Source organism: Natator depressus, chromosome 1 (genome assembly GCF_965152275.1).
Source record: "Natator depressus isolate rNatDep1 chromosome 1, rNatDep2.hap1, whole genome shotgun sequence".
NCBI lineage: Eukaryota > Metazoa > Chordata > Testudines > Cheloniidae > Natator > Natator depressus.
Window position 1 is genome coordinate 3,379,475 of NC_134234.1, and position 20,595 is coordinate 3,400,069.

General features: G+C 46.3%; 1 protein-coding gene and 1 pseudogene across 1 annotated transcript; both read left to right on the forward strand.

Moving 5' to 3' along the window:
- Window positions 1-12,803: 12,803 nt before the first annotated feature.
- LOC142000057 (olfactory receptor 52R1-like) lies at window positions 12,804-13,889 on the forward strand. Its single transcript, XM_074974130.1, has one exon. It carries the CDS (start codon window positions 12,804-12,806, stop codon window positions 13,887-13,889), a length of 1,086 nt encoding a protein of 361 aa, XP_074830231.1.
- Window positions 13,890-16,216: 2,327 nt separating this feature from the next.
- Window positions 16,217-18,747, forward strand: LOC141981005 (olfactory receptor 52R1-like; annotated as a pseudogene).
- Window positions 18,748-20,595: the final 1,848 nt, after the last annotated feature.

Sequence of the window (20,595 nt, forward strand, 5' to 3'; positions counted from 1 at the left end):
ACACATTATCCCCTAGGTCAATGAATATTTCAGATATTACCCAAATACATGCTTACAGCCAATTCTTATTAAATAAATTAAGATTTATTTAAAGAGAGAGAGTATTGGTTAAAATATCATTATACATACAGACATGTATCGAGTTCTTAAGTCCATTTCATGATAGAGATGGTGAGCTTTAGTGTTGCAAAGAGTTCATTCAGAATTAGTTCATAAGTTGCTGTCCAATATAAGAGTGATCCAGAATAGAAGGGGAGACCTGAGTCTTGTGGCTCAAGCTTCCCCTGATGAAGCTTAAGCAGTTTTGAGATGATAGGATCAGGGCTCAAGAATTCTTTTAGAGACCATTGTCAGGCTATGATAGTGAAGAAGAGTTGCTTTCAAGTAGAATTACCTATTTCCTATGTACACACAGGTAACTAGTTCCATTCATCAGCAATTCATAAGCAGTTTACTACAAACTTCAAAGAGAAGTGTAGACAATGAAATTATTACATCCAAGTTTCATTTAAATGTTAGTATTTCCTTTTGATCTTTGAAGCGACAGATAGAGTAACAGACAGGAACCATCTGTTTATGTGGTTAACATCTAACAAGACATAAGTAAATGTGTACAGTTAATATTATCTCTAATTCTCTAACAATACAGATTTGCATTTCAAAGCTCTAGTCCATTTACCACAGCTCTGTTAACTATTTAAAAGGAATGGCCCTAATTACCATTTACATACTTCTATAATATGTCTTTAAAGGTTGAATTTGGATCAATCATCCTGCTAGAGACAGGACGGAGCATCTGTCTATAAATAGGTTCATCATTAAAGACGATCAGCACCTAACAAGATCTCGCCCAGACAGAAGAAAGGAGTAACTGCATTTTAGATAAAACCAATTTCCTCCAACTTCTCTGCAGAAGGGAGGGCGTGGAAGGAATGGAACCTCCCCAGAAGAGGAAACAGAGAGACGAGCTGTTGGTCCACCCCTTTAAAAACAGAGAGACTGGATGAGTCAGAAGAAACTGGGGCAGGAGAGAGGCACAAGGATGGCAGACGGGACTCTTTGGCTGCAGAGTTATGGCTGCAGCAGAGAGACAGTTTCCAGCTGCATGAGAAGTTACAGGTTGCAGGAAGAGGCCCCTGGACAGTTTAAAGGGCTCTACTCAAATCCCAAAGAATGCTCACGGGTGTTGTATTGTGTTTATCTAGATCTGGGTGTCTCTTCTGCTGTCTAAAGGAGAGGAATTGTTTTCGCATCTCCTTTTTCAAAGCCTGGGTCTGTTTCCTTTAACAATCCTGTGCCCCAAAGAGAGAAACTGGAAACAGAGTGAGCCCAAGGGGGAGCTCTGGAAAGGGTGTTCTGAAGGAATTGGAGAGTCTGGGGGAGCCAGGCTGAAAGTAGACTCAGGGCCTTGGTGTGAAGGTCTCCACTCCCAAAGGGAGGTGCTAGAACAGAAGCTGCACCTCAAGAGTGGGCCTAGAAACCCAGAGCCAGAGCAGGGCCTGAACATGGCTCAGACTCAGGAAAGCTTAAAAGCACACATGGGTGCAGCATGTGGGTTCCAAACACAGCTGCCTGATGGGTGTCCAGCCACAGGAGTTTGAGCAGGGCTGTGATGGGTTGGATCACAGAAACTCCCTGGGAGCTGCCACCTGATGTGCCAAAACTACTTCTCCTCCTTCTTTCCTGCCCAGTCAGCTTCGGACTTCAGTGCCCTACCTGGTTTGAGCTAGACCCGCTAGCCTGCTGCAAACCCAGACCCAGGTCTGAACCACTTCCCCTGGTTCAGCTGTAGGCTTAACTGTTAGCAATTTAAGAAGTGTTCCTGCCTTTAACACTCAGATGCCCAACTCCCAATGGGGTCCAAACCCTAAATAAATCTGTTTTACCCTGTATAAACTCAAAAATTGTTCGACCTCTATAACACTGAAAGAGAGATATGCACAGCTGTTTGCCCCCCCCCCCAAGTATTAATACATACTCTGGGTTAATTAATAAGTAAAACGTGATTTTATTAAATACAGAAAGTAGGATTTAAGTGGTTCCAATTAGTAACAGACAGAACAAAGTGAATTATCAAGCAAAATAAAATAAAACACGCAAGTCTGTGTCTAATCAAACTGAATACAGATAAAAACCTCACCAGTTCCAGTAAGCTGTCTTTTACAGACTAGTCTCTTTCTAGTCTGGGTCCAGCAAGCACTCATGCCCCCTGTAGTTACTGTCCTTTATTCCAGTTTCTTTCAGGTATCCTTGGGGGGGTAGAGCCAGCTGAAGACAAAATGGAGGGGTCTCCCGTTGGCTTAAATAGCATTTCTCTAGTGGGTGGAGACCCCCTCCTCTCTCCTATGCAAAGTCCAGCTCCAAGATGGAGTTCTGGAGTCACCTGGGCAAGTCACATGTCCATGCGTGACTCAGTTTTTACAGGCAGCAGCCATTGCCCACATGACATCTTGAATGTCTCCAGGAAGACTTCTTATGTGGACTGGAGCCTTCCAAGATGCATTGTTCCTTAAGTGCTTCTTGATTGGGCACTTAACTTTGTGAATTCCTTTCTCCAGGAACTGATCAAATGCTCTACTAAGGTTATTTAGAAATCAAGCCAGGACACGGCCAATATTCATAATTTTGAATACAAAAATGATACAGGCATACAAATAGGATTAATAGATTCAGTAGATCATAACCTTTACAGAGATATGTAACATGACATATGTAGCATAGAACATTATGTTATATATATTCATAAGCATATTTCCATAAAGCCTTATGGGGGGCACCGTCACTAGGACTGTGACAGCAAACCTGGAGCTGCTACATAGAATCATAGAATCATAGAATATCAGGGTTGGAAGGGACCCCAGAAGGTCATCTAGTCCAACCCCCTGCTCGAAGCAGGACCAATTCCCAGTTAAATCATCCCAGCCAGGGCTTTGTCAAGCCTGACCTTAAAAACCTCTAAGGAAGGAGATTCTACCACCTCCCTAGGTAACGCATTCCAGTGTTTCACCACCCTCTTAGTGAAAAAGTTTTTCCTAATATCCAATCTAAACCTCCCCCATTGCAACTTGAGACCATTACTCCTCGTTCTGTCATCTGCTACCATTGAGAACAGTCTAGAGCCATCCTCTTTGGAACCCCCTTTCAGGTAGTTGAAAGCAGCTATCAAATCCCCCCTCATTCTTCTCTTCCGCAGACTAAACAATCCCAGCTCCCTCAGCCTCTCCTCATAAGTCATGTGCTCTAGACCCCTAATCATTTTTGTTGCCCTTCGCTGGACTCTCTCCAATTTATCCACATCCTTCTTGTAGTGTGGGGCCCAAAACTGGACACAGTACTCCAGATGAGGCCTCACCAGTGTCGAATAGAGGGGAACGATCACATCCCTCGATCTGCTCGCTATGCCCCTACTTATACATCCCAAAATGCCATTGGCCTTCTTGGCAACAAGGGCACACTGTTGACTCATATCCAGCTTCTCGTCCACTGTCACCCCTAGGTCCTTTTCCGCAGAACTGCTGCCTAGCCATTCGGTCCCTAGTCTGTAGCGGTGCATTGGATTCTTCCATCCTAAGTGCAGGACCCTGCACTTATCCTTATTGAACCTCATCAGATTTCTTTTGGCCCAATCCTCCAATTTGTCTAGGTCCTTCTGTATCCTATCCCTCCCCTCCAGCGTATCTACCACTCCTCCCAGTTTAGTATCATCTGCAAATTTGCTGAGAGTGCAATCCACACCATCCTCCAGATCATTTATGAAGATATTGAACAAAACCGGCCCCAGGACCGACCCCTGGGGCACTCCACTTGACACCGGCTGCCAACTAGACATGGAGCCATTTATCACTACCCGTTGAGCCCGACAATCTAGCCAGCTTTCTACCCACCTTATAGTGCATTCATCCAGCCCATACTTCTTTAACTTGCTGACAAGAATACTGTGGGAGACCGTGTCAAAAGCTTTGCTAAAGTCAAGAAACAATACATCCACTGCTTTCCCTTCATCCACAGAACCAGTAATCTCATCATAAAAGGCGATTAGATTAGTCAGGCATGACCTTCCCTTGGTGAATCCATGCTGACTGTTCCTGATCACTTTCCTCTCATGTAAGTGCTTCAGGATTGATTCTTTGAGGACCTGCTCCATGATTTTTCCAGGGACTGGACATAGATGCTAGGTGACTGTGAGTGGAAGGAGAGTGGGACTGGGTGATCACAAACCTGTGGAAAGGTGTCCACAATACATTCTCTTCATCCAAATATGGCATCTGTACCTTTGGTGTTTCCCGGAGTGCTCTGGTTATCAGACTGATCCAGCTGGGCTCCCTGAAGGAAATGTTTCCTGAACCAGGCATTGCCAGCTTGGGGTCAAGGAGAGGGTTTGTCTCTCCACTGGAAAGTGCTCCCCAAAATGGAAGAGGCCTGGTGTCCCTGTTCTAGTGAGTTTCATCCATCCCTCTCTCTCTCTCCATGCAGTTGGGTCAATCTCTCCCTTTCCTTGTGCAAATCACCCGCTCACACACCTCCTTTCGCTTTGCCATTTCTAACGTGCCTTCCACCTTAGGTGCCAGTTACAAACGCTCTAGGGGCTGTTATTCCATAGACTTCAGTGGCAATTGCAGGTGTAGCACTATGAATTGCTGCATCTGAGAGCTGATCTGGCTGGGCATGGAGCAGTGTGCATGAATCTGGTTATTAATCCAGGTAAAACGAAGTCCCTGGCCATTACAATCCAGTAGCCTGCAGCTACAAAATGCAACCAGCTCAGTATTAACCTGTCTGGAGGGATTGCTGTGCAGGTGGCAGCTTCATAGATAGGGCTGGAGGCTGCTCAAAAGACTTGGGCGCTCGCACAGTAGCAACTGCTCCTTGTTCCCTTCTGCAGCCTTTGTGGGGATGTCATGGCAGCAGGCTTGCTACAATGTGTACCCCAGCAGGAAGCGAAATGTGGGGGCTGAGGAAGGCTGAGGAACTCCGGGATGACAGTTTCAGTGCTCATGGTCTCTGTGATGCTACACCCCATATTCTTTATAGAAATATGGTTATGTTATGAATATGGCATAACTAAGATATGCTTTATGTGAGATAGCTCATGTAAGATATCATTGGAAAGGTTATGATTTACTGAATGTGATTATACTATTTGTATGCATGCATCATTTCTGCATATAAAGTTAAGAATATTGACCCTCTAACAATTACATCTGTGTGTATATTTCTGAAACACCCACCACACAGTAAGCAATCAGCCTTAATGGGCCATTAGAAAAAGACAATTTGTCTTTGAAGATGTGGATCTGCCATCTGCCTGGAATTCCTTCCTGTGGACATTGCAAATAAACCTGGTTTCCTAGTTGCTTTGACACTGCAAGGTCAGGTGATAAGATCACCTGATACAAAATACCACCTTGGACACTGTTGGTACTTTTCCTCTATAGGGGGATAGGGATAAACCAAAGGTTTCCCACCTTAGGTAAATCATTTTTAAGGCTGGGGAGGGGGTTAATCTGGACTCTCCTCCATTTCCTACCCAAGAAGAAAGACTGTTGTAAGAACCCGAAGGGACAAAGGAAGTAACCTGAGGTGCAAGGCAGGGGTGAATCCAAACACAGACAGAGGTCCAGTCTGTAAGAAGAAATAACTGGAACTCTAAGCCACAGAAACTCTGCAACTTACCTAAAATAACATTTAGGGTGAGAAATGTTGGGTGAATCCTCTCACACAGAGAATACTTCAGTTTGTATCTGTACCTGAGTCTGGGCCTGCCTGTGTGCGTGTGCTGGAACAGGCTGGAGAGGCTAATTCAGCAAAACAGGGAGAGAGAATCCAGGCTGGTGGAGTAGAAGGGGCTCAGTGAAACCCCAGTACATCTGGTGGCAGCCCAGAAGGGGGGACCAACCTGTCACAGTCTCCAATAGCTGCTCCATATCAAGGGGCAGCACAAGATCAGGAGTGAGGATATATTGAACCCAGAACTGCCCGCATAACCTCTGTCATTTTTTGGCAGCTTTCTTGCTCGGGACACATGACTAGAAGAAATGACCAGTAAATTCTGAAGTGGGCATAGCAAGAAATGCCACTGCGTGGCCAGTGATCACGTGGGTGCCAAAACTTCAGTAGCACAACAGGACTGCCAGTGCGCAAATATACAACCAGACCCCCTTACGTACCTTCCCACTAACAGATCCAGACAGTGCTCGGTTTGGAAGGAGGCTACGTTCCTTTGGGATTTGCCATGTTGATAAGGAATGAGGTGAGGAATGGCTCCCCAGACACTGTGGCAATACATCTGTTGATCCAGTTATGTGTGTGAGGCTGAGGTCGCACAAATGCAGGTGACACTCACGAAACAAGGAAAGTGAAAGGGACATTTTCAGGGGGTCACATATTGCACATGTGATGGGTAGCGGGGAAAACACTCTTTCATTTTCCTTTGCTCTGTACCTCAACTTGCTTTTCTCCTGTGGTACAGAGGAGAATGTCGTCTTTTTCAGTACATAGTTGTATGTCTTATATAAAAATACAAAATTAGATCTCAGAGAGCTCTAATTTGATAGATATATTGTTGTGACACTCTGTACCCCAAAGCAACACCCTGGCACCTCCATATTAACCACTATTATATAATTGCAACAATTCTTGTACAAAATATGTCACCTCAAGTGTCTATGGAAAAGTTATGGTTTGCTGAATATGACTATCCTCTTTGTATCCATGTCTCATTATTGTATCTGAAGTTATGGATATTGATTATCTGCCTCTATTTCAAACGTGTTTGCTCCTGTGGTAGTTCCCACAAGGTAGTTTACATCCAGTCTAGCCAGCACATTGTGAATAGTTGATGGCCCAACAATGAACACAATGGGCCATGGAAAAAGTTTATCCCCACCTGATGGACTTTCCTGTGGACGTTCTAGCCAGGGTATGGGTTAGGGCCCCGGCTATGACTCACTGAACCATGAAAATTCATCTGACACTGGACTCCATCCTGTGCCTGTACTTTTCCAGTACTGTGCTGGGATCTTTCTTTGGGACAATGAATTTCCCTCCACATGGCAGAAGCTATAGAAGGGAGAAGTGACATCACCGCTTGGCCTCACTCCCCCCCCCCACAACTCAACACATGAAAACACGATTAGAGGAAAAATTCTTTGAGGAGGGGGTCCCAGGCTGGCAAGGAGTAATCGAGGCATGTGTGTGGAATATTGGTGAACTGTTTGTACCATCAGGGTAAGACAATTCTTGAGTCAAATCCTGTCTAGTTTAGAGAACTCAGATTGTGATTTTGTAGATCCTACTGAATAGATAGTTGTTTGTTACTATGCTAATGAACCATCACACCAAGGGGAGAAGGTAATTCCTTGGGCTGGTAAGACACACAAAACAGGTGTGAAAGAGCTGCTTGGAGAAGACACACCTCTTAGCCCAGAGAGCACAGATCACAACCTGCTAGGAAATGGGGAGAGGGTGGGCAAGGTCCCAGTGCTGGGAATCGGGATCAAAGAGAAAGACTGAGAGAGGGATGTTGGTGGATTTTTTGCATGGGCCTAACCCTGAGATTGGGAAGCAGCTCCACAGAGGGCTAGCCAACATGCAAAGTCCCCTTACATTATCATCTCACCAGACCCCGGCATAACAAGACCCCGAAGATTACCTTTAACTGAGATCCCTATTGAAGGGGACACTGAGGGCAAAAGAAAACCAGTAGCTAAACACATGTGAATGTTAAGGGAGGAGTTGAAAGGCACAATGAGTATTGAACAAACAAACTGTCCAAGCAGAAGGCATGGTTACAGTAGGCAAGTCAGGACTCCTGGGTTCTGTCTGTCATTCTCTGTGTGACCTTGGCAAGGTCACATCTCCTTTGCCTCAGTTTACCTATCTATATAATGGGAATATCTTCAAAGTGACTTTCCTTTGCTAAGTATTTTGAAGATCCTTCAGTCAAGGTGCTGCATGGTATGGTGATAGTTACTGATGAGAATTACTGGTCTCTGAGCCCTTAGCGACAGCCCCATGTGCCTGCAGAAAGTGCTTGTGTCTCCCCTCAGGAATCTTTCTTATAAGAATGACCATATTGATCTAGACCAAAGGTCCGTCTAGCCCAGTATCATGTCTTCCAACAGTGGCCAATGCCAGGTGCCCCAAAGGGAATAAACAGAACAGTTAATCACCAAGTGATCCATCCCCCGTTGCCCATTCCCAGCTTCTGGCAAAGAGAGACTAGGGACACCATCCCAATCCATCCTGGCTAATAGCTCCATGAACTTACCTGGTTCTTTTTTGAACCTGATCTCCAGATCTGTTTTGGAGATGAAGAAAAATTACAAAGCAGAGGGAATAGAATATCCTACATCTGCCGAATCACTCACACCTTACTCTGAAGCATCTGGAGCCAGCCACTGTCAGAGCCAGGAACCTGGGCTAGATGCACATCCATGCATGTTTAGGAACCCAAAGTATCCTGGCTTTCACAGGTGCTGAGCATCCACAAGGCCGCAGAATGATAGAATCATGGAAGATTAGGGTTGGAAGTGACCTAAGTATTATCCCTAATTTTCTTACTCATCCAGTATCATTTTTACATATACAATGATTCACAGAGCAGCCAATTCCTCTCTGACTCAGCACAGAGCCCAAGAGTTCTCATCTCCCTTTGGGAAGGTCCCTTAATTACTGTTTACTCCTAAAGCTGGATGAAGAGCACAGAAGCACAGAGATGCAAAGAGAGTTATTGGCTCGAGTGTCTCCTGTGTCCAGCCTGTTTACATTCAGATGCTGCTTTGCCACTAGAGGCTGAGTGAATTACCCTGGGAATGCGCAGAGCTCTGTTATAACCAGCGCACACCACTGTATCGGCTCTCGGCGTGGGATGTTGCTGCAGATGCTGGGGTGACAGAGGTGTGGGACATGGATACCTGAGGAGGATTGCCGGGGAAGACACTTCCGTCTCAGAATTCACAGGTACCATCTCTTGCTGAAGAGCTCACCTGCTCGACAAGCCCAGGGCAGCAACATGGGCACGGTGGGACAGAGAACACATCTGGGGTCCTTTCTGCTCTGCCCAGCCGTTAAACATCCCAGGGCACTTTTCACAAGGAATGAGTTTGCTCCAATATCATGGGCCAAAATGTCCCTGTTTGCTGATGGCCTCCAGCCCCAAGGCGGCTGGATTTCAGTGGCATGGTAGATCTTTCAGGAGGACAGGTGTTAGTAGATGGACAATACAAAGGCCAAATTTTGAGGCCCTGGCCCGTAGTTTAATCAGGCCCCACTGAGGCTAAACTTTTCTTGGTGTAAGAACTGAATCGAAACCTCAGGAGCCAGCTGTGTGTTCATGCACAGAGTCTGTCACCTCCTGCTCTTACATCTCAGGGCTCTGGCTGTTAATGGCTGGGGGGGTGGCGAGGGGAGGCTATTTCCTGACTTACCTGCTGTAAAGCACAGAGGTTCTAACGGTCCTCACTGGAATAATTATAAGAATTTTTCAACCTGGGCAAGACGTCTTCTCTCCTAGCTTCATTCGAGAAGGCAGCTGAACTGTTAGGTCGGAAACTTTGAAAAAAACAAATTCAGCTGGAAGCAGACCCCCAGCATGGGAAATTTCAGTCCAAACACTTCAAGTTCTACTTTCTTTTTTGGTAGATTCATAGGCTATAAGACCAGAAGGGACCATTTGATCATCCAGCCTGACCTGCTGTATAGCACAGGCTATTACATTTCACACAGTTATCCCTGTATTGAGCTCCACAACTTGTGTTTGACTAAGGGCTTGTCTGTTGTAGGATTTTACATCGTAGAATCATAGAGCCACAGGGAGAGAAGGGACCACAACGGTCATCTAGTCTAACCCCTGCCGAGATGCAGGATGTGTTCTGTCTAAACCAAGACTAACAGATGGCTCTCCAGCCTCCTTTGGAAAACCTCCAGCGCAGGAGCTTCCACAACCTCCCGAGGTGTCTGCTCCTTTGTTCTCCTGTTCTTACCGTTCGGAAATTTCTGCACCCTCTCCAATTTTTCAACATCCTTTCTGGAAAGTGGACCCCAGAACTGGATACAGTCAGTTTCACCAATGCCATGTGCAGAGGTAAAATCCTCCCCCTGCTTTAACTCACCTCTCCCCGGTTTATGCATCCAAGGATTGCATCAGTCCTCTTGGCCATAGCATCACACTTGGAGCTCACAATGAGCTGGGTGGCCAGAATGACCTTAAATCCTTTTCAGGGTCCCTGCATTCCATAATACAGTGCCCTAGTCTGTGGGTCAGGCCTGCGTTCCCTTTTCTGTTTTGTCTGTATGAAAACATTAGCTTCCTTTTAAGTCCCTCTTGGTGGCTGTTCTCTGCTTGCTTTACCTGTAAAGGGTTAAAAAGTTCTTCAGGTAAAGGAAAGGATCCAAGGATCACATCAGCCCTTTTGGCCACAGCCTCACACTGGGAACTCCACAGTGACTCTTAAATCCTTTTCCGGGTCACTGCGTTCCATAACATAGCACCCTAGTCTGAGCGTCAGGCCCACATTCCTTGTTCCAAGAAGCTAACTTTGCATATGACAGTATTAGAGCATTTTGTTTGCATGGGCACAGCTCACCAAACGCTCCAGACCAATCGGTATTCCTGCCTTAGCCTCCTCATTGTAACCACTCCGCCAATCTTTGGGTCATCCACAATTTTATCTGCAGTGATTTTCTATTTGCTTCCAGATCATTGATTTCGTTTGCATTGACCCAGCTCACCAAATGCTCCAGATCAATTGTTATGCCTGCTTTGGCCCCCTCATTGTAACCACTCCGCCAATCTTTGGGTTGTCCTCCAATTTCATTTGCAGTGATTTTCCATTTCCTTCCAAACCATTGATGAAAATATTGAACGGTATCGGGCCTAGAATTGATTCTTGAAGAACCCCACTAGAAACAGCCCCATTCGCTGACAATGGCCCATTGACAGCAGCTTTCCGAGCTCTGTCAGTTAACCCGATTTTCGTCCATTTTACATGTGCTCTACTGATATTGTGTAGTGCACATATTTTTTCCCTGAATGTTTTTCCCTAGTAAAGGAAATGCCTCAGAGGAATCAAAATGTATTGCATCTGTGCGATTTCCTTGATCAACCAAATTTGTACCCTCATTAATGGATGGAATCAGGTTTCTTTGACAAGCCCTCTTTTCCATAAACCCTCTTGTTGACGGGCATTAATTATATTCCTAGCCTTTTTTTCACTCTAATCCCAGACCAGCTTTTCCATTGTTTCCTAACCTTGTCAAATCTTTTTTTAAAACTTTCCCTTTCCTTTTTTGAATAATTTACATTTTACGCAGTACTGTCCTGTAGTTCCTTTCTCTTTTTTTTTTGGCTCTGCTCCTGTCTGATTGTGTACTTCTGGTTCCAACTGAGATGTGTGGTTGATCGGTCTGTTCTTAACCCCGGTGTTTGTAACTCTAAGGTTCTGTTGTAGATGCTGTTTATTATCCTCTTTGATGGCTAATGGACTGGAAAGTGTTTAATCATCTTAGGTGATATGAGTACATCATACCGCTTCTTTCCAAATGTAGAACAAAAAATAAGTATTGAACACATCTACCTTTTCTGCAGCATTAACAAGTTTCCTTTCTCTCTCCAGGAATTGGCCTAAACCCTCTCTAGGATTTCTTTTGTTCTTAATATACTTAATAACCTCCTTTTTGTGATCCTTAGCCCTGCCAAACATGAGTTTTTCCCTGATGTCTCTAATGTCCCTTATCAGTGTCATAACTTCCAATTTGTATTGCTTGCTATCTATGTCCCTGTTTCCCATCTGTTATACATTGCTTTCCCCGCCCCAAACAGCTGCCTTCAGTTTGTCACTAAACCAGGTTTTTAGCCAAAGTTGTCCACTTCCTTGACTTTGGAATTGTGGCTTTCTAGATATCTAATAACCTCTTCCAATAAAATTTCCTCTTTTCCTTCCCAGTTTTCTGACTATTTTTGCTTCCCAATCAGCTTTTCTGATAATTTGCCTCTGATTTGGGGAATTAGCCCCTTTGAAGCACTAAGTATCTACAGATATTACTGGTTGGGAACTGTTCTCTGTTTGTCCATTGGAATGTAATCAGATCCACTGTTTATTTTCCTCTCCTCTATCATATACCCCCTTAGTTGCCTCTTCTCTAAACTAAACAGTCCCAGACTTTTCAGGCTGTCTACATTTGGCAGCCTCCCCATTCTCATAGCCTGTCTTGTCCTGAAAATCCCCTTTCTATCTGCTATATCCTTTATAGAGACTGAGTGACCAAAACCGAACGCGTGTCCAGAGCAGGTTATTCTGCATCCCATTGCTTAGGTATGCGAACATTGTCTTTCTTTTCACCACTATTGAAAATGAACAGGTGTTTCCGTGGAGCTTCTATCAATGACACCCGGGTCTTTTCCCTGACGTTTGTTCTAGTTGGGATGTTTCCACATGTACGTGTCTCAGCAAAGCTTTGTTTTTTTTCCAGTCTCAGATTTTGAGCAACCGGCTAAATAGGAATCTCCCTACAGCATGGGATCTCTCACCTGGGATTCATTGCATTAAGGAACAGTTATGGATATCAGTATCCACACTCCAGATTCCTGCTGGTGCCTATTAAGGATTCCCACACCATGATGTGTAGGAATTACTGATGCATGGAGGACCATAAAATATGGAATTGGCTTTAGTAGGGTCAGTGTTTCATAGTTCATTTCTCTGAATAATGAAAATGTCATGTTTTCAGTGTGCGAAGGGAGACCAATCTGCTTCCCTCATGAGAACAGCCTCCAGTAGTGCATGTAGTGTTTTATATTTACTATGTCTCTCCATTCAGGCATTTCTACTATGATCATCACCTTAGAGCACACCTGGGCACATACAGGAAGTCTGGTGAATGTACGGTACGTGCAGGAGACACCGGTCTGCTTCAGAGTTGGACACCTTCTCTCCTACTCCATGTCAGATTCCAACACAACTCACTTCACCAACCCCTCCACCTTCATCCTGCTGGGCATTCCTGGCCTGGAGGCAGCCCACGTCTGGATCTCCATCCCCTTCTGTGCCATGTACACCATAGCTGTCTTGGGGAACTTCACTATCCTGTCCATCGTAAAGACGGAGCCGAGCTTGCATGGGCCCATGTACTATTTCCTCTGCATGCTAGCTGTCACCGACCTGGTTCTGTCTACATCCATCCTGCCCAAAACGCTGAGCATCTTCTGGTTCAATTTCAGCGAAATAGATTTCAGTGCCTGCCTCACCCAGATGTACTTCCTTCACTGCTTTGTAGTGGTGGAGTCTGGGATCTTTGCGGCCATGGCTTTGGATCGTTACGTCGCCATCTGCCATCCCCTGAGACATTCCACCATCCTGAGAAACTCCATGGTGGCCAAGATCGGCCTAGCCGTGGTGCTGCGCGGTGGCATGATCATACTGCCCTCTTTCCTCCTGGCAAGGCAGTGGCCATATTGCAGAACCAACATCATTCTCCACACGCACTGTGAACACTTGGCTGTGATGAAGCTGGCCTGTGCTGATACCCGGGTCACTAGTTACTACGGCCTCTTTGTGCTATTCTGCGTGACCTGTGTGGATGTGATTTTTATCGCTGTGTCCTATGTCCAGATCCTCAAGGCTGTCTTCAGCCTCCCCACAAAGGATGCCCGGCTCAAAACCTTTGGGACCTGCGGCTCCCACCTCTGTGCCATCTTATTCTTTTACATCCCATGTCTCTTCTCCTTCCTGAATTACCGTTTTGGCCACAATGTGTCCCTACATTTTCACGTTCTCATTGGCAACATGTATCTCCTGTTGCCCCCCATGCTAAACCCCATCATCTATGGTGTGAGGACCAAACAGATCCGGGACAGGCTGCTCTGGCTCTTCACTCATAAAGGGACCTAAAGTGTTCTCCTGTTGCTTTGGCTCTCAGACCAAGCTCTTTGCAGAACTGGCTGGTGACATGATGCTAGGCCCTCTTCCCTGAATCGCTGAATGGACAGTTAAATAGACATTAAACCCTTTCCTCACCTTACCCTCGTGTCTCAGCATGCCAAACTGAGGATTCATTCTTTGAACAGCTTTGTAACTCTTAGGGTTGCCATCATTCTAATTGATGGCAACTGGACCCCTGAGGACCCAACTCTGCCTCGCTGATTTCCCCCAAACCACACCCCTGCTCCACATTTTTCCTCAAGGCCCAACCCATTTTTGTGCCTCTTCCCTTGTGCCCCCACAGGCTTCTCCATTTCTTCCCTCTAGGCCCATCCCTCTTCTCTCCTCATCCCTGCACTCGCGGGATAATCTCCACCTTTCTCCCCACCCCGGGCTCCCTCTGCTCCATGGCTGGGACGGGAGGTGTTGCAGCCTGACAAGGAGCCTGCCTGCAGGTAGGAGGTGGCCACAGCTGAGCAGGGGCTGCCGTGGGTTAATGAGCTGATGCCTCTCTCCATCCTGCAGTAACCAGACACTGCCAGGTCCCCATTTTGACCAAAATTTCTGTTTGAAACCTGGGTATTTGGAAGCCCTTAATGGCACCCGGACACAGAAGCCAAAAACACCACTGTCTGAGCAAACCCAGACCGGTGGAAACCCTACTAACTCACGTTTGATTGTATGAACCTTCTGTAATCCTTATGTCTTTGGGCTTTTACTGTACTCTTCACTCACGCTTCTTGTCCTCAGGGGAAGGAGGCTGGGGAGAAGCATCTATCTATACATAGGTTGGTTATTAAAGACTAACAGCACCTAGTAAGATCTCACCTGGACAAAAGCAAGCATTAACTGCATTCTACATAAAGCCAATTTTCCCCAACTTCTCTGAAGAGGGGTTGGCGTGGAAGAAGTGGAAACTCCCCAGAAGAGGGAACACAACGAGAAGGTGTTGGTCCAGCCCTTTAAAAACACAGAGACTGGATGAGCGAGAAGAAGCTGGGTCAGGAGAGAGGCACACAGGTGGCAGAGGGGACTCTTTGGTTGCAGGGCTGTGGCTGCAACAGAGAGACAGACTCCAGCGGGAGGAGAAGCCCTGAGTTTCAGGAGGTGGCCAGACACCCAGAGGGCTCGGACAAAATCTCAAAGAATGCTCCAGGGTGGTGAGGACACAGAGGGAAGGAATGGCATACAGGTGTTGTATTATGTTTACCTGGATCTGGGTATCTTCTGTGCTGTCTAATGTAGAGGAATTGTTTTAGCAACCCCTTTTGCAAGGCCTGGGTGTGTTTGCTTTAGGAATCATGTACCCTGAAATAGAGAAACTGGAAACAGAATGAGCGCAATTGGGAGTTCTGGGAATGGTGTGCTGAAGCAATTGGAGAGTTGCGGGAGCTGAGCCAAAACTAGTCTCAGGACCTAGGAGTGCAGGTCTCCACTTCCAGAGGGAGGCACTAGAATGGAAACTGCACCCCGAGAGTGGGTGTTAAAAAGTAGAGCCAGAGACAGGGCCTGAATGCTGCTCCGACACAAAAGCACATGGGTCCAGTGTGTGGGACCCAAACACACCTACCTGATGGGTGTCCATTTGCGGGAGCTGCTACACGGATGCTAGGGAACTGTGTGTGGAAGGGGAGTGGGGCTGGGCAGGGAGGTGTCCACAAGATGTTATCTTCACCCAAATGTGGCCATTTCTCTTCTGCCTCGGTTTTTGCCCGAGTACTCCAGTTCCCGGACTAATCCAGACAGAATCCCTTAAGAAAATGTTTCCTGAAACTGACAGTGCTGGTTTTCGGTCAGGGAGATGATTTGGCTCTTTCTTGAAAAGTGCTCCTCAGAATGGCCTTCCTCTCTCTACAACTTCTAATGTGCATACAATCCTAGTTGCCACTTACAAATGCTTAAGGGGCTGTTATTCCATTGATTTCAGTGGCCATTGCAGGTGTATCTCTGAGGTGTGAATCACTGCATCTGAGAGCTGATCTGGCTGGGCATGAATGCAGTACCCATTACTCTGGTTATTAATCCAGGTAAAACTACCCTGGCCATTACCATCAAGCAACCTGCAGTTGCAAATTGCAACCGGCATTGGTATTAACTTGTCTGGAGGGATTGCTGGGCAGGTGGCAGCTTCATAGACAGGGCTGGATGCTGCTCGAATGATGTGGGTGCTCGTAGAGTAGCAGCTGCTGCCCTCTTCCCTTCTGCAGCCTTTGTGGGGATTTCATGGAAGCAGACTTGCTACAAAGCTGCAGATCCACAGAACAATGGGTACCCCAGCTCCCATTGATGGAAGCGAAATGTGGGGGCTGAGGAAGGCTGAGGAACTCTGGGCTGACATTTGCAATGCTCATGGTTTCCAGCAGCTGGTCCTTATCAAGGGGTAGCACAAGATCAGGAGTCAGCATATGTTGAACCCAGCAAGTGCCCTCATCAGCTGTGTCAGTTTTGGCAGCTTTCAAGCTGGGGACACATTACGAGAGTGAAAGACCAGGAATTCTGAAGTGGGCATACTGAGAAATGCCACTACAAGGCCAGTGATCATGTTGGTGCCAAACTTCGGTGGTACAATAAGACTGCCACTGCGCGAATATACAACCTGACCACCTTGAAAACCTTTCCAGAGATCGATCCGGACAGCGCTCGGTTTGCACGGAGGCTACGTTCCTTTGGGATTTGCCATGAAGATGATGATAACTGACCGGAAAAATAGCTCCCCAGATACTGTGGCAAAAGGTCTGTTGATCCTGTAACGTGTGTGAGGGTGAGTGTTAGGATATAGATTTCAGGCCTGTCTGTAAAGGCCTGTACTTTAAGAATTTAGGTGTATTCTTATCACTTGGCTAGTTAGAGGTATAAAAGAAAGAATCAAAATCACTGTCTGCCGGTGTAAGGGCCTTCTCTCACTGTGACAGTCTGAGGCCCTGTGCTTAGGCTAAGGCCTTTGGCTAAGCAGCAGAGGCAGCCATAAGCTGGGAAGCGAACAGTCACATCCTCACATTCCAAACTAGTCACATTGAAAGAAGGTGCTATGGGGCTGTTAGGAATACAATCCTGTCCTGATAATGCCTATCGCCTCCAGAGAAAGGGAAGTGCCTAGAAGATGTAAAAGGAAATTTAGGTTGATAGTTTTCTGTCTGGTAAGAACTCACTTATCAATAGACACAGCTGGGAAACTCTTATGTCTTTATAGATGTAGTTGTGAAATCCTCACTTCTATATTGTTTTGTCATTAGAGTTCCCACTTTGCTATTGTTTATTGGCATGGTCTCTGTCTGGTTCTGTGATTGTTTCTGTCTGCTGTATAATTCATTTTGCTGGGTGTAAACTAATTAAGGTGGTGGGATATAATTGGTTAGCTAATCATGTTACAATATGTTAGGATTGATTAGTTAAATTTCAGTAGAATGATTGGTTAAGGTATAGCTAAGAATATTACTATATAAATTAGGGGCAAACAGGAAGTAAGTTGGGATTCAAAAATAAGGAAAAAGGAACTTGGATTTAAGCTTGCTGGAAGTTCACCCCAATAAACATCGAATTGTTTGCACCTTCGGACTTCGGGTATTGTTGCTCTCTGTTCATGCGAGAAGGACCAGGGAAGTGGGAGAGTGAAGGAATAAGCTCTCTAACAGTGAGGTCTGACAAAGAGAAAGTGCAGGTGACTCTCACTGAACAAGGAAAGTGAGAGGGACATTTTCAGGGGGTCAGGTATTACACGTGTCATGGGTAGCAGGGAAAACACTCTTTCCTTTTCCTTTGCTCTGTACCTCGGATTTCTTTCCTCCTGTGCTACAGAGCAGAATGTAGTCTTTTTCAGAACATGGGTCTATGTCTTACATAAAAATACAAAATTAGATCTCAGAGATATATTGCTCTGAAATGTTGTACCCCAAAGTAACATTCCAACACATGCGACTTCACCAACCCCCCCACCTTCATCTTGATGGGCATTCCTGGCTTGGAGGTGGCCCATCTCTGGATCTCCATCCCCTTCTGAGCAATGTATGGCATAGCTGTCTTGGGGAACTTCACCATAGTAAGAGGGAGCCGAGCCTCCATGAGCCCATGTACTATTTCCTCTGCATGCTGGCTGTCACCGACCTGATCCTGTCCACGTCCATCTTGCCAAAACGCTGAGCATCTTCTGGTTCAATTCCAGGGAGATCGATTTCAGTGCCTGCCTCACCCGGATGTACCTCATTCACTGCTTCTCAGGGATGGAGTCTGGGATCTTCGTGGCCTTGGCTTTGGATGCTACGTGGCCATCTGCCATCCCCTGAGACATTCCACCATCCTGACCAACCCCATGGTGGCCAAGATCGGCCTGGCCGTGGTTCTGCGCAGCAGCATATTTGTACTGCTCTATCCCTTCGTGGCGAGGCGGTGGCCATATTGCAGAACCAACATCATCCCCCACACATACTGCGATCACATAGCCGTGCTGAAGCATGCCTGCGCTGACTTTCGCGTTAGTGTTTACTACGGCCCCTTTTTGCTATTCTCTGGGATAGGTCTGGATATGCTTTTTATCACCGTGTCCTATATCCAGATCCTCAGGGCCATCTTCAGCTGCCCCACAAAGGACTCCCGGCTCAAGACTTTTGGGACTTGCATCTCCCACCTGTGTGCCATCTTAACCTTTTATGTCCCAGCTCTCTTCTCTTTCCTCACACAGTGGTTTGGCCGCAATGTGCCCCTGCATTTCCACGTTCTCATGGCCAACGTGTACCTCCTGGTGCCCCCCATGCTAAACCCCATCATCTACGGGGTGAGGACCAAACAGATCCGGGACAGGCTGCTCTGGCTCTTTACTCATAGAAGGACCTAAAGTTTTCTCCTGGTGCTCTCGCTTTCAGACAGAGCTCCATACTGAACTGGCTGGTGATATGGTGCCAGACCCTCTGCCCTGAATTACTTACTGGATAGTTAAAGAAGCATGAAACCCTTTCCTGACCTGAGTGTACTGTATTAGTGTGACAAACTGGGGAATCAGTCTGTTTACAACTCATGAACTCATAGGGTTGCCATCTTTGTAATTGCTGGTAACTGGACCCAAATCTCCTGTAAAAATAGAAGAACCCAGAAGGTGCTGTCATTGCAATTCCACTGATCACCTGGGGAATGAATGCCCTGTGCTGGGAGGAGGCAGGTAGCCCATGGGAATGCTGCAACCCTGAGCACAGAAGCCCCTCAGGCACCTGTCACTTATACTGGGTTGTAAAATCAGCATTATTGGCAGGAAACACCTGGGGTGGGAAGATACAGTGATTTGTGTGGTTAGGCAGAGTATAGTGCAAGAAGGTGATATACTGCCAGGACAGATTTCACAGCTTTTATTAGTAGGAGATTGCAAAACCCTGTGCCTTTGGCTAAAGTGCACATAGAAACCGAGGGTTTGGAAGGTGTATTATTAGTGGAGGTAGTAGACAATAATCCTATTGATATGCTAATCGGCAATTATTTCTTCCGTGTAGCTCAGGCTGTTAATGGAAAAGTCCCAGAAACTGCTGAGGGAATGGGAGAAAGTCTTCTTTAGTCCTCCGCAGCAGTGAGAAACTGCATATTTCTCGGGCCAAGGGTGGCTTAGGCTGGCTCCTGCCCTGCCGCTGAAGGCGGTGTTTCCTCAGAAAGGGAGGAGAGCATATTGCCTTTCAGTGAGACGGCTGTTTCAGATGTTAGCTGCAAGCCTGTCACAGATGAACCAGGGACTCTTTCCACTCTCGGGATCATAGGGAGGTGTGTCCCAGAGGGGAGCCCAGCGATGGTGATTGAATCCTAGAAACCTCTGGGAGGTGGTTAACTCTGCAGCTGGATGCAACCGCACCGCAGGAAGGGAACGGGATGGAGCACCAGCTGGTGAGATAACTGTCCAGGCTGCATCGGTAATTTTCACTCCATGCATCTGAAGAAGTGGGTTTTTTACCCACGAGAGCTTATGCTTAAATAAATCTCTTAGTCTTTAAGGTGCCACTGGACTCCTCATTGTTTTTGTTAATACAGTGTGCTGTTTGAAATGGAAAAAGGAAATCTGCTCATGAACTGGGTCTGGTGCAATGTTCTCTCCACATTGAGAGAGTGGTGGACTGGGTAATAAAATTACACTGGTCAGGCTCTTGACCAGGGCAAGAAGGTACAGTTCTGGGGTCCTAGGCTGGGGAGCTGGGGGGAAGCAGCTGGAGCCTCTGTATTGGTGGTTCATGAGTGGCTAGTGAAAGCATTCATGTAACTGCAGCTACCCAGTATGGCCATTCAGATGTTCTTATATAGATCCCAAATGTCTCTGCCCCTTGCTGTAATTCTCTAGACCCCACTCCTCCCCCAGAGCTCAGATAGAAACCAGGAGTCTTGACAGGCGCTCTCTCTCTCTCTCTCTCTCTCTCTCTCTGCAAAGTAGGTAACAAAGTAAGAATATAAATTAAAAATTTTAACCTAACCAGCCACTGTCAGAGACAGGATCCTGGGCTAGGTGCACATCCATGTACGTTTAGGAACCCAAAGCGTCCTGACTTTCACAGCTGCTCAGCATCCACAAGGCCTTCCTGGGCCACTTGTTACATTTTCTACACGGACTTTTGTGGTTAACAAATAAGCAAGAGATGGAAACTACCTATAGCATTTGCTCAGAACCAGCCCCTGTAATTATGTTCACTTGCAGTATATGATTCAGCCACTAGGT